The sequence below is a fragment of the Anopheles marshallii genome, chromosome 3 (genome assembly GCF_943734725.1).
Source record: "Anopheles marshallii chromosome 3, idAnoMarsDA_429_01, whole genome shotgun sequence".
In the NCBI taxonomy this organism is placed as follows: Eukaryota; Metazoa; Arthropoda; class Insecta; order Diptera; family Culicidae; genus Anopheles; species Anopheles marshallii.
The window spans coordinates 65,041,560-65,056,771 of record NC_071327.1 but is presented as its reverse complement, the minus strand read 5'-3'; the positions used below and the strand labels follow the sequence as shown (position 1 = coordinate 65,056,771).

General features: G+C 45.0%; 1 protein-coding gene across 1 annotated transcript in view; it reads right to left on the bottom strand.

The window, feature by feature from the left end:
* LOC128713352 (uncharacterized) overlaps positions 1 to 15,212 on the bottom strand; it is a 47,404-nt gene that overhangs the window by 6,416 nt on the left and 25,776 nt on the right. The window contains exons 2-3 of the mRNA XM_053808210.1: positions 10,776 to 11,325; positions 4,852 to 4,920 (exon numbers count right to left, since the gene is read on the bottom strand). Of these exons, the coding sequence (XP_053664185.1) occupies positions 4,852 to 4,920; positions 10,776 to 11,325 (619 nt within the window). The remainder of the gene's footprint in view (positions 1 to 4,851; positions 4,921 to 10,775; positions 11,326 to 15,212) is intronic.

The following is a 15,212-nucleotide window of genomic DNA, read 5'->3' as shown; positions in this document are numbered from 1 at the left end:
AATTCTAGACAATCAAGGTGAAGTTAAGTGAGGATTAAGTACAAGCCTTTTCTGTATTATTACAATTAATGTTACCAAATAGCCGGATAGTCATTGGTCCGGATGGGATTTTGGACCAGTCCTGTCGTGTGAAAACCAGCGCCGCTACCAATACACAACCTGCCTGAATGTTAACTTTAAATTAGTTCATCTATACAAGACGAGCAGATCAATATTCAAGACATTCAATTTCACCAAAAATCGACCAAGAAATTAAATTAAAGTTAAGTACTTTTACAATAATTAAATCAATTATTTATCCCAAGCGTCGGTTCGTTAATCTGTTAAGTAATATTCTTTGCTATCAAAACCGAATAAAGCCATCCACGGCATGCTTATTTCATTACACGCACAGTACAGTCCAACTGTCCGCGGGCCAGTAGTATTGTGAAGCATTTGTGTACTTTCCATGCGCTCCACCATGTAGCCGGAATAGTGGTTAGAAATCAAAATAATTCTTAGTCATCAATTATTCATGTTTGTGCCTCGCTGTGTGCGGTCATCACGTTTGCCACCACGCCACGTGACGGATGGGTTCCTGCCCATCTGCCCATCGGTACGAGATGTGCACATTTTTGGCCTTTCGGTGTGTTTGTACCCGTTTCCGGAACGCGATGTAATTGGCCCGATTGTATGGTATTAGTCCAAAGGGACACTCGTCCTGACCCGTTCGGCTGGGAGTGCTTCCATGGGCCTTTTTTTTTTGCTTGTTTGTTACCCAACTACTAACAACAAGGGCAACTGCTGCACAGTGCAGTGTGTGTTAGTGTTATTGAAAATGTCCCCCCCCCCCCCCCCCCCTTTTCAACCTACCCCTTCTCCCTTTTTGCGTCATTCCCCACATATCACGATAAGGTCATCCAGTGGGGAATGTTTTGTAACTCTATTCACTTTTTACTTCCACAATTCACTCGACCACCCTAACCACCCCCCGCACTGGTCACTTCCTCCCCTCAAAAAAAAAAACGGACTCCGGGTCCTTGTCGTAGCAAGTGTTTGTCCCGCTGAAACGCCTATAACGCGCACACAAACACTGTTCCGAGAGGAGGGAGCCCGGACACAAAAACAGCCCCGAAATCTAACGACGCACAAGTACGGAAAAGTGAAATGACTCGAACGAAAAGCGCCCTGGGTGTGTACGCTCCATTTGGCGCCAGTAAAGCACATTCATTTCGTTTTCATTAGCGAGACGACAACGGACGACTCCGGGCCGTACACAGCACGGCGGTGGTGGTACGGCGTCTTAGTCATGCCGGGGGATTTCCTTGGGCTTTGGGGGTTTTTCCGAAGGCACAAAACGCATGCTAAGGACGAGGGCGGACTTTTGGTCCGCTCAGAACTCAGATACTCCCCCCGCCCAACATTGCACACAGCAGAAAGGGCGATTGGCGCCAGGAAGCACCCTACGTTCGTCGGTGGTAGTGATATCGGCACTGCCCTGTTTTTTTCCACCAGGACCGTTTTTTTCAGGGCTATGAAAAATCGTTTTCCACTCAATGTTACTTATGCAAAATCAATTACTTGGTAAACAGCGCTACCAAACGGCACCGGTAGGGTGAATTTGCGAAATTTCCTGTCCTAAACACATCCCATTTTTTTTTTTTGCATTGGGATGCCGCCCGGAGGAAGCGTATATCGATATGAAGGATAAGGAACGGTGCAGCAAAACAAAAACCTGACATAAATTTGACGATACTTCTCGCTTTCGTAGGGGTGTTGTGTACGGCTGTCACATCGCACAGCACAGCTCCCTTTTTTGCGAGTGAATTAATTTTAAGCAGACGCATTGTTTGCTACCGCCACCGGAAGAATACGGCCCAAAAACAATCCCTCGCCCTTGCGCCATCGACCGATCGGATGCTTCCCCCCCGGGAAGGGTGGAGCGGATGGTGGCATCGGTAATAAAATGCGGATCATATTTCGGGTAATAAAGCAAGATTTTATCTTCACCCATACACACACCGTAAAACCTCGGGACCGGATGAGACCGGTCCTGAATCCGTTCTCTGCCACCTACCTTACGGACCCGGGTCCACCCGGTTGCCCTGTGCGGGAAGACTCACTCTTTACCACTGAAAACGATCCCCTGGGACCATACTTCCACTGGTGTTCCATAATGCTCCAGTCCAGGTTGCGGGGGCTACATGTGCGTGAAACTGCACACAGACACAACCGGGACCGGGACAAAGGGCCCGGGCACACGATGGTTACAATGGTAACCGATGGTGGGGGTTTTTTTGTTAATGCTTCTTCCCATCAACCCTGATGGTTAAGCCAACAGTGTCGATCAGTTCTACCAATACACAAACACTACTTCCTTTCGGTGTCGGGACAGTACTTAGGCATTTCCCACACACGAGTAGCCAGAACTGATTGTAAAAGGTGTATCAATACACGCTGTTTAGTGTGTGTTGCATGCGATGTGATGTGAAACCAATCGCGGAAAGGAAAACACCTACGTTTTTCGCATCACCACGCGCGGTGTGATGTCTGATTCACTCACCAACGAAACGTCCCGGTCCCGGGACAGCACGGTGATAAAATGCCGTTCCCCACGCAACGCCAATTGAAGGTACGTGAAGGGACGATCCAGCCAACATCGGACTGGCCCGAGGGCTCCACAACATAAACAAGAAATTTCGTGCACCCAACGTAAACCCACGGTTGATGTGTGTGTCCGGTTGCTTTCTTGAGTGTTATGGGGACTCCAATCTGCTTAAAACGTTCAATCCATCGCATTCAAATGCGGAATGTTTTATTTAAAAACGCTTCGTGGTTTAAGCTGTGCATTTATCATCAAGATTTGCCTCCGTTTCCTGTTTCTTCTACAAAGGAACTGCAAAATTCTATTATTGTTATGTTTTATGTTGGCATGTCCTGACTTCCTGACCGCGTGTCATAGCTGCAATGTTGAGCTCACCAATACATTTGCCTTTTATTTCGTAGGGGGTGTAAAATTATATCTGTTTTCTACTGACTTCAGACCGAACTTGAAGGCGGCTCAACTCTTCAATACATTTTTCTTCTCAGTTTAGCACCATTTTATTGAAGAACTGAGAAAGAAAGTATTGTAAATTGGGATGAGATTTAGAGAGAATTGCATTTCAAACTATTTGAGAATTTCAGAACTTTCTTAAATTTAAATTTGTTAGCAAATAATGAGTTTAAAGCTGAAGTCAATGTTTGACGTCTTCTATTGTCCCTCGGTGCTAACGACGGCTATAATCCTTTACATTCTCTTTCTTTTGTACTTAAAAAGGTTTCAATTTCCAGTTTAGTTTCTATCCAGTTCCCCTGTTGCAAGTAAAAGACACTTTCTACCTTTATACAATTAATTTATCAAATTATCACAAACAATTCGAGTCACAGAAGGAGCTTTAGCCTCTCGTTAGACATTACTGCATTGATCTTAATAAAAAAAAACCCTCAAGATGGAGAGTGGATATTCAATCGATTTCCATCTTAAAGCACCACTAAAGCGTAATAAAATAACGCAATTTCAAGACACATTTCAATGCCATTCAACTGATGGTGCGAACTTCATTCCAGCTTATTACGGAGACAGATTCAAACAATATGAACCCATAATGAAATTTCCTGTCACACAGAAATATTGAGTTGAGTTTGCAAAATGTCTGGCGTCTGTTGGCGGTTTCGGCAAACCGGCCCACCACCTTCCCTACTTGCCACACACTCCACACCGCAAACGCAATAAGTGGAAGCAATCAGGTGAGGAAAATGGGCCCTCAAAAAGGGAACTGATTCGCTTCGATTGCCAGATTATAAAACCAATTCCGGGGATAATTCAAATAACAGATCATCTCGAGAAATCATTCCACGGATTGGTGGGTCTCCGTGCTCCCCGCTTATGTCACGACTGTATACCCCCCTCGAACGGCAAAAAGCCTAGACCCTCTCGGCAAAGACAAAGAGATTTTCTTTCAATTCCATCGTTTCCACCGCCCGTTCGGGTGGGAAAACGATTCGCCAGAAGAACGAACTTAAATGTTCAACCTTACCCCAGGAAAAAGGAGTTTTTCCCCAGAAGAAATGTGTGGCGATGTAAAGGGAGCCATCTACTGGAGAGGTTATTCTGGAACTGGGAATATTTGAACAAAAAAAATCAATCGTGCATGAAAATCCAGCGTAGAAGTAGCGTAGAAAACCATGTTTTATGATTTTTTTTTGTTTCTAAGCAAAAAAGTTCAAACCATTTGTTTTGTGCTAAAACAGTGGTAAACTTCCTTTATCAAGATAGGAAATCGACATTTTGTCACTTCCGTGCTTCCTTTAGTACGGAATCTACGCAGTAGGTAGCCGAGATCGTCCTTGCCGTCTTTTACCTTTAAAGAAAACCCATTTTTATTCGTCCCTACTACGCCTTAAGTCCTTCTGAGCCCCTGGAAGTTTTTCGATTTTTTTCTCCCCACGTAGAACTTTCAACGGAATTGATAGTTAAGCCCCCGGTGGTCTGCTTTTGGAACGAAACACAGCAACAAAAAATAAAAGCACACGGAAAGCGTTGGGCTGAAAACAAACTCCCACCCCACCGCTGTTCGCAAAACGAAACGCAATTTATGCCGAACTTCGAGTCTTTCCCTCTGCTACCGAACAAAATATTGACACTCTTTGCGCCGTTTTTTTTTTTTTTTTTGGTTTTGGGAAAATGAAGGAAAAATTACAACAAAAACGCTCTTGGCGTGAGGTAAAAATTAAGACAAAGTGAGATTAACAATTTGCTTAGCAGGACAGCGAAGCATTCGATTAATCGACAGGGATTTTGTAACACAACATTTCGTCCACCACACTTACTTGGTTTACTCGTTCTTGTAGCTTTAATAAGGCCTCTTCTAGTTCCGCAATGCGAGCTTCCAACAATTCCTGTTCCAAATGAAAATTAGAAGAAAAAAAAAACAATAACGTTAACACCATTTTGGGGGTTTCTAGAATTAATTTAAAATGTAGCATTATTTTAAAAAAACAACACTAAAAATCAAATCTACTTCAAACAATTGCGAAGAAAAAAATGAGACATAATGCAGGACAATTAAATGCATCAATCAGCCGCGTTCAACACGATGCCTCCCAGACAAAACATTCATCCCCCGCTCCGTGTCGTGTCATCGGCCGATAAGTGTGTAATTTTTCATGCGAGTCGGTTTTTTCTTTTGGTTTGCCCTTTTGATTCCACTGTCACTACCGAAAGGCTTTTAAAATCATTCACGCATTTACGGAGCAACACCAACGAACCGCACGGGAACGCACCCCATACTCCGTCCGTCTCGCTTTTTACAAAACACACTCTCGAGCGGGCCGCGTTCCGGTTTGGTCCGTGCTTTGATCTATGGCTTGATTAGTTTCCACTCATCTTTCAGCGCGTCTTTTTTAAAAACAGCCGAAAGCCAAAAGAAACCCAAATCAAAACAACGACCCCGTGGAAAAGCGTGCAACGGAGCCGAGTTCTAGCGATAGAGGAAATAGAAAAACAACCACAACCACCCGCAACTCGGGCCATGCACGGGATTAACAGGCCGGCGGTACAGCAACGCTGGAGGAACGACCAAGATTTGGAGTTATTTTCAACCTCTTAGTGCCACCATGGCGAGGAGTTTGGGCCGCGCGTCCGGAGCGCAATTGTGATCAGCCGGGAAGGGTCTCTTTCGTATCGTACGGTGCGCCGCATCCGGCGCATTTGGCGTCGCGCTTGTGTTGCTGCATCTGATTTGACGCTTCCCAGAAAGAGTGCTGTTTACAAACCATGCTTTCCCTTCAAATGTTCACTTCCGAACTGGCGTGGCGCAAAACCGGCCAACGAAAAAGACAATCGCTTCAAACCGCTCATTCCAACACTTTCACTTGCGGGGCCCCCGTAAGACAAGCTGATGCGGGTCGTTCTGATAGATGGGAGGTCTAAGATTACACGCCAAGTTCTGGGCAGGAAGCAACGTATCGATGGTGCGTGTTTTATTGCACTACCGCTTCAAAGCGTGGTTTACATTTGCCCAAGCGCACATCCTTTCCCGAACGATCGCCCCGACCGATGAGCGATGGTTAGCTGTCAATCTTTGGCGGAAGATATGGTTTAATATTTTGCACTGACCCAAACACCCCTCCCTCCCCGATGCTACTGCCGAGATGACTTCCATTCCGATGACCGATGAAGGTGAATGTTTGCTTTTCGCGAAAAGATGTGTGCTGCACGGTGGTGTCACAACCATAAATCACCGGCAACGACCGGAGAGACGCAATAACGAGGTGGCACCGAACCCGATCGACCGTAGTGCGGTTTGTCATACTTTTTAGCGAGCGATCATTTGGCAAAGCGGCAAACGAAAGGAAAAACACATCGTTAGCAAAAACGCTTTGATGGTTCCCAGAGTATGCACGGTGCCGTACGCGTATTCTATATTTGCCAGTGCTTTTATTTATTTGCCTCTTTCACCCTTTATTTACGAATTCTTTAACCTCTCCTTCCATCCCTTTTTTTATTTACCTTTATTTTTCATTTTTCGACCAACCGACTTCGGATTTGTGGAGTGAAAACTGTGCCCGCAAACACCGTCGCCATCCGGATCGGTTCAACCTACGATGGGAGGGGGGGAGGAGGGTGGGGGGAGGATTTGCCATCGCGCAAAAAGGGTAGGCTTCTCGCACAAGCCCTGGGGAACCTGTTTTATTTATTCTCCTTTACGTAAAAGCCGGCACCCATCGCAAAAGGCCCCATTTGCATACGGGCGCGATACCCGGCGACATCCACGGACGACGACGAAAGCATAACGACTGAATGCGCCGAAAAGGAGAGGGTTGCGCGCACACCTTACGCACAGCATACGCGACCATTAATGGATACACATGATCATCAAATTACGCGCTGATGGCGTTCCCATGGGTGGCTGGTTTGCTGTTGCCATTAGGTTTGTTTTTATTTGATACGAAACATGGGACAATGGCCACAAAACGACCGACTCGGTGATTTTATTTTTTTGTCTGTTAGTGCCTTTTTCTAATGAAAAATCGATTCATGGTTTTTTTTTGAAGCGCTTCAAAGTGCTCTTGTGCATTTCTTGTGTGTGCTGGGGCAATATAATTCGATAATAATGCCGTCTAATGGCCATCAAACGGTGCGCCGGTACGATGTTTACGACGTTGCATAATAGCCCACTTGATTTATGTGGGTCATGCATCTCCTCGAATCCTGTTTGATTATAATCACAGCAATTGAGGCATTGCAGCTGGAACTTGCTTTGGATTTTGTTGACGCGATAGTGTGGTGAACATGGTATGAGATGGCCGATTTATGAGCCTTAAATGTCTGAATTTTTGTTATGAAGCTCCACGGATTGAAGTTTGTAAAATGATTTAATATTCTCCAAGGAATCCTAGAATTTCATCGATAAACTACTCGCAGTTCCTTCAAAGTTACTGACTTTTTATGTTTTCATGATTCGAATGGCTATTTATGTGACTATTTGATGATTTATAACGCTGCCATGTGAACCTCACAACTTCCACACGATGTCTGTACCTCTTTTCAATAATCCTTCCTTTTTGCTTCTTAACCTTCCGCAGCTGAGTACAGAGGTGAAAACAATACAAAAGTTTCAATGCAACATCTGGACTCTCAGACACCAATAACAAAAAAAAAGGATTTCCACCAAATCCGGATGAATGCTGAATATAAACCCCATTTACGTATTCCTCTCTCGCCATTAAAAAGGAGAATTTATGATCTGGTAAAAATAAATTACATAAACCCCTTTCGCACACCCCAGCTTGCTTTCTATCTCGCAGCTCGTTTACTGGCCGATCGCCCGATGACAGTGACGGTGCAATCGACGCGCTGTAGCATGTACTGTTGAATGCAAGTTCCGACATGACCATCGCTATTTGCACATCAGTTTCTCACCTTCACGCACAGCAGACACACCGAGCGCTGCTGCAAGTGTAATGATGCATCGAGATTTACATGATATTTTTCATTAACGACGCGCACGCATAACCTGGAAGCATCGAGTGGTGTCGCTGGTGGCACGGAGCTTTGGCCCGTTTTTTCTCCTCTCTTCTTTGCATAACATCATGATAAAACAAGTCAATTAATGGTCCGGCACGAAAGCAAAGGAAGCATGCGATCTACTAGAGAAAGCGTGTTCCATTTTATAAATGTGCTTTTGCCCCGGCTTCTCAGCACTTATTCCGCATAGCTTTTTTTTTCTCTTCTTAAGCCACCAGCCAACAGTCCTGTGAGATGGGAGCGCGGGTTCGTTAGCAATTCATAAATACCGCCAACGCACTGCCCGTTTTATTGTAAATAATCCGTGCGAGCCGTGCAAGAGAAAATGGTGCGGAAGAAGAAAAAAAAACTATCTTTCAATACCGAGATGGGGGCAAAGAAGCTTTCATCATCGTCATTCTTCAATAACTTCCACCATCACCCAAAGCACAGTTCATGCATGACAACAACAAGAAAAAACACACAGCCCACAACTAACAGCGCTAAGCACGTAACCGCGTAACATCGTTCTGCCTTTTGCCATGGATGAATTATTTATAAAAAATACACTGTCACCGGAACAACCGGAGCACATCAATAGGCTGGCATTTGGCGTTCTTCACGCGTGCTTTTTTTTTGTTTGTGGCGGTCCCGCACACACCATTGTGGGCAAAATATTTGTTTGTTTATTTTGTATTATGATTATTGTTCCTCTTCATCACCTTCTTCACGCGCGGGAGCGTTTATGGTCAACCAAAAAAAAGCTCCATGCTAAATAAAAGTCGTAGCCCACCACTAAACTGTCATTTGTACCACTTGCAAATGTGACGCCTTATGCTGTGATGGATGGACCGCTAATAGGTTGTAGTTGTTTTTCCTTTCTTTTTTTTTCTCGGTTCGCTCAGCTCCTTGTTTGCGCTTTTATTGTGATTTTCTGGCCCGTTTTCATTCACCACCGGACGATTGTTCGAAAACGAATGAAGCTTTGTGAGAAAAACGGCTTCATTTACGTCGTCGTTTATCTTTGCGCAACATCAACCACATTTGCCAATTAAGCCACGGTGCGCTAAAAAAAAGACGAAAAAATGTATTATTTATTGTGGTCTGAATTTTTAATGCTGGATTATCCTTTCTCTTTCATAGAGATTTAGTTTTTTTTTTTGGAGAAATATTTTATGCGGCATTAACCCCCGCACATAAAACATCCCTTGTTTAGAACAATGTTTATTGTTCAACACAAGAAACTATAAGTCGCATATATATAACCCAAGTAATTCATGAAACGTATCTAGCATAGGAACAATTTATGAAACATAATGACAGCTATCCACAAACATAAGTCTTTACAGTTCAAAGAGACAGTAACTCGTCGCCAGTTTACATGTGCGGAAGGAAATAATTATTAATTACCGAATAATGGCATTTTAATTCTTGCCTCATGAATAATACATATTACTTTCAGCCTGTCGGCATTGGAATCCCGCAACAGAAAGAATGTTGCCCTAATAACCGGACCATTCCATTCCACGGTGTAATGGACTAAAATAAACATATTTTAGTGCGCTAACATGCGCGAACAACCCGTTCTAAAATCCAAGCCAAAGAAAACAATGGCGATGATTTGTTGGCAAAATGCCGGCGCGCACATAAGGTTTTTGTGCTACGGACGCTGTGAAGCCTCACGCCCATTTCTCACACAACTGTGTAACTGTATCCATTTGTGATTTAAATGTTCTACTCCACACGGCATAACTACCGCCACCCATGTCCCGTTTTGTGGTCGTGTTCAATTGTGCCTATCTCCGTGCGGTTCACTAACGCGCGCGCGGCAGTGAGAAGGAAGCGCAAAAAAAATAACATTCCACCACACATTGGGCTAAAGGAAACCCATCCACCAATCTCGATCTCGATCCCATCTTGCGTACATCACAGCGTGCGTACAGCCGCATGGTCGCAATAAATGTTACGCACGTCGCTGCAAGTGTAACAGCCGCGCCCGCACCGACCGAGTCACAGCAAGACAATTTCTCTTCTCAAACGCAGAACGCAACGGACCGTACCGGAGGGGGGGACGCGCGCACTTTTCGGAAAGCAAAGCGTGACACTCCGAACGTACGTACGTACGAACGCACGAAACGTTCGTTGGAAAGAAAACACAGCCAAACGGAAAGAACGAATAACGCTCCATGAATACGCCGGTCGGTCGATCTCGGTTCTGGATGAGAGCGCAGCATAATTGCTGGAAGCAGCACCGAACAACAACCGAAGTAGGGTAAAAGTCAGCGCAACCCGGCGCACCCGACCTGTTTCGATCGCGATCCCAAGATCTCGAATGCAAAACGCAAAACGGTATCAGATCATCACTGGGTAGCGCTACCACCAGAGGTCTACAGGCTCGGGCACTAAGAAGCTCATTCTTCACCGTTCGCGATGCACATCCCCCACATGAAAGTGCGGCCGGCATATGGCAAGTGTGTGGGAAAATAAGCACCACCACCGTCGAGCGGAGAGGTTCACTCTGACGTACACGGATGGTTGCGCTTTACGAGCTAAAACATCAACAACAGCATAACTTCCCACCGCTTGGTTCCCCCTTCCAGGCGTGGTCCGCTTGATCCGTTCCAGCACCGTGGCTACCAACTCATTTCGGGGCCTTTTCGGTCAATCATGTGCATTTCGAAGCGAGAGAGAGACTAAAAAAGAAGCGAACAGTGTAACGATTTAATTATGCTCGGTGTGCTCTTACCGTGTTCTTGCAGGAGTCCGAAACCGAGCCGGAAGTGTTCCGCACAAGTTTCCCACACTCGTGCAGGGGTGAAGAAGCGCTCGGGCTGTATCCTTGGCGTACCGTCGGCGAGGATGGTGGCGATGGTGGTAGGGGCGGGAACGGGATGGATGGTTCATTCTCGATCCCGGCATCCGGGCAAGCCGGGGAGACCATCGGACATCCACCGGGTACCTTCTGTTCACGGTTGATTCGTAAAACCGAATCACGGCCATGGTGTAGCGGTTGGTGCTGAGGATCAGTCTTTTCCCCATCGGGGGGGTGTAGGCCACCGTTGCGGATCGGGAGCGGGGGTGGCTGCTGTGGCTGGGAGGACGATTCGAGCACGATGCGTCCCTTTCTTACCTCGATGTAGCGTGGCGAGGCGGAGACGGCAAGCGTTGTTTCGGACGCAGCCGTGGCTGCTGCTTCCTCGCGATAGTTTTTCAGGAACTCCAGGTACCGTGGGGTGGCAATTATTTCGCTCAAACCTTCGCGCTCCGCTTCGTACTGATTGTCAGCTGACACGGATCTGTAATGATGAAGCGGAGAGAGAAGAAAAAACACACACAAACATTAGTCGTCGAATGTTGGGGTCTTAATACGTTAGAATTCTTCCGAAGAAATGTATATATGCTTATAAACATAGATGTTTAAACAGTGACAATGAAGGTAAATATCTTCAAAAAGGTCCAATCGTAGACGTGGCGTATCGTTGGCCATCACGGATCGCTAGAATGACGATCAACATTCCACTTGGCGACCATCATTCGTGTCATTCTTTGCCAACATTTACTCTCTTACTTCATGGTTATTCATACATACCGGGCACCTGCTTCGATCGTATCTCAAAAGATCGCTGACCATCCTCAGTACCAGGAACACGTGCATGTTTATACATGATGATGATTTCATGTAATCTATTTACCGCGTTCATTAACGAGGTGTGAAAAGTACAGCTCTGACTCGACGAGAAGAAAAAAAAACACCATCGTGACATTTTGAAGGGACGACAAATGTTCCAAAGCCAACAACGGGTGACATCAACGGATATCATCAAAGTGGTGTTACATCAAGGTGTAAGAATCGTCGAACTCAGTCGCAAAGTTTGAACAGTTTTTTATTACATACGAATCAAAGTTCCACGAAAAAGACATTCGGTGTAGTCCCCGTATGCAAACAAACCTAATGACGGCAATCAGTAAAGGAATAATGTTGTGAAGGTCCATAAAAGAGAAATAGTGTTTTTTTATATTTATTGTTTATTAACAGTCTACGAAAGCAGATAATTGGCTTTCCCCAAATGCATTCCCCCTTCGCGTGCGCTTCCACGCTAAACCCAAATAAATAATTCAACTCATTCAAATCCCATTCGGCGCCTGATCCGGCGTTGACGGTCCAACAAGCTTTTGGCATGTAATTTCAGGACAAAACTTTGATGAACATGACGCCTTACAAACCGGTTGGTGAGGAAGCACAAACGTCAAACCTTTTCCCTTGGCCTGGCGGCACGCTATTTTCCTATCCGACAAACAACCGATCAGCAAAGCGATAGAAAAACCCCCCCCTCCCGAGACGTTTTCCCATTTCACTTTTGGTCGAAATTTGTTTCTAAAGTTCAACCACAGGATCGTGTCACTAATTCCAAGCCTCGATGGGTTCAATTCTTTCAACAAATTTGAATATGAATACCCAACACATTCCAGGAACTGTCGGTATATTGAAGTGTTTTTTTGTGTTAGAAAAAGGATAGACGAAATATTCCGTCCACCGATTGGACAAGAATGAAGTAACCGCACCGTGTCACCGTGGTGGCAACTCACCTCGTGGCTCGGAGGGATAAATTAATATTTTACATAATCACTCCGAACTTTACCAATTAACCTATCCCCCAACCCCACTCCCACCCGAATGCCATCCTAATTTATTCATTCGGCACTTTGGCCAAATTGAAATAAGTCGGAACGTCACATTTAGCATTTCCGGCATACAAACGACCCCCCTTCCCACCCGAGCCAAACACATGTGCGGTGAAGGATTAAGGCCGAGATTCCGTGACCCAAATACATCTTCCTTCGTTTGCAATGGTAGCTGAAAAACCTTCGACCGACCGGAACAAGGGGAAAATTTTCATTTTATGAAGTTCAAACTGGAATGAAGGAGGCAAGCGAATATGTTTGCCAGAATACATACCGAATAAAGGCAACAAAAAAATCATGAACAAAACCAATTTTCGCTTGTGTGCATCATCCCTGCCGTAAGCAGGAAGCATATACGAACGAAATTATTACCTTCTTTTCCAATGTTCTATCCATCTTGCGCGTGTTTTTGGCATACGATTGGTAAATGGCCCTTCGACGAACGGCCAGAATTATGCGACCTGCCACCAGCAGCCAACAAACCCCTGCGCACGGGGTCGATTCTACCCTACTCACCTCTAATTGATTGTTCTGCTGTGATGTAGCCGAATGACTAGCGCGGGAGGATTTTCCATTCGAAGTAAAACAACTGCGAGGGTTCGTGAAGTATTGGATGCATTCGCCCCTTTTACCAATATTTCACCCAAGAGGGTGAGGAAAAATACTTTTTTTTTTGCATTATTTGCTATTATTGTATTTTTTAAAAACCTCACTCATAACAAATTGACTCTTGTTCCAGATTTTCCCAACAATTTCCATGAAAAATGCGAACTTTTGTGACTCAACAACCAAATCTCTTAATCATGCTCGTTACATAAGCAACCGATACGGCCCAGCAGCTTCAATCGAGTATTGTCTCATCAACCAAACTTGATTCTCACAATTGGAAGCATTTCCTTTACCGTTGCTTTCAGTGGCCGATAGTAAGACGAGAAAGTCGTGCTAATTAATTTACTTTCGGATGCTCTGTTTTCTTTTCTTCTTGCACTAATCAATTTTACGCACGTCACAAGCCTCACAAGGCAAAGAGCACGACGAGCGCCAAGTGGCACTTCGAATGGCGGAAGCGTGTTTGTGATGATTTGGTTAAGGGCTTTATGGGATCGCTTCGTCCAGGGCTGGTCGGATGGTCAGCATAAAAACAGTTTCGTTCCCATCGTCTGTCGCCTAATTTAATCTTCATAAACTCGTCGATGGGTGGCGACAGCTTCGACCATTGGTTTCTACACCGGCTTCGTTCTGTCCGATCTTGTCTGACTTGATAGAAATGAATGTTGCAGAAGACCAGATTGTAACCTTAATATATTGAAAATAGCTTCAAAAGTTTTCTAAACCATTGTTAAGTTCCGCGCATATCGTGCGATGTTTCCTCCTCCTTAAAGGCAAAGCCAAGTGTCTATACCACCGATTGAAGATGAAACTTTCTCTTTCATCCTCTTGTGCGGGACAAATCCGACACACAAACACACACGATCAACTCCGGTGCACGGTAACCTAACCGGTAAAAACGAACGAGTTTATTTATCATGTGACAGTGATTTAATTAAATGATCGCTGCTGTCTGTCCAACCACCACCCGGCATGGATCACCAAGCGTTGTCAACCGGCTCACGTCTCGTCTAGCACTAACACGCCACGGCCAGCAACCTAACGCTAACGCACGGTACAAGCAAGAGCACTTCAATTAGCCCTATGATAAAGCCCAAACCGACCAACCGGCACCGCCTGCCCACCGTCGTACCCCGATGGCGTCGCTATCACGCCGCTGCACAATTTATCTCGCTCATATTACGATTGCCAGAAGCCTATGCACAAACCACCAACCGGTCATGCGGTCGAGGCCTTGCTTTCCGTCTTCCGCCATAAACAACAGTGCGCTGCTAATGTTTTGCTTGTGATTTCATTGTGTTTGAAATAAGAAATACTCCTTTTAAACGATTGAGCATCTGAAGATGTGTGTTTGATAATGTTAACCAATTTAGTACTTAATTTAAAAATCCAATTAATTAACCTGTTTAATGATTAAATCTTGTATTTATGTGACTTCTGATACTCAAAGTTCGCCGTGAAAAGTAGCAAAAAATAATAATTTCCATTAGTAATACAATATTAGCCCTTAGAATACCTCAATTTTTTGCAGCAAAACTGGTAACTCACTGTGGAACCAATGGAATTGGCTGAACCATAAAACGGTAGCTACCTTTTTCAATATTGACGTTCACTCTTCAAAAGAAAGACGGACAATTTTACACTCTAACAAGATCTATCATTTCTCTAGACCCCCTTTTCGCCACATGCAACATAACGCCACCCTCTCCCCATGCCACCGCCGTATATGTTCAATTAAACTGCACCGATCTTCGTTGACTGCGTCGTGTCACTTCCCTGCGAGTGCACACAAAATGACACACTGCTCTGCTCGTTTGCCAGGGAGAAGGAACAACCATCCAACCACCGAGTCATTCGTTCCGCATCGGAACAGGCGGCGGCCTGCGCAGCC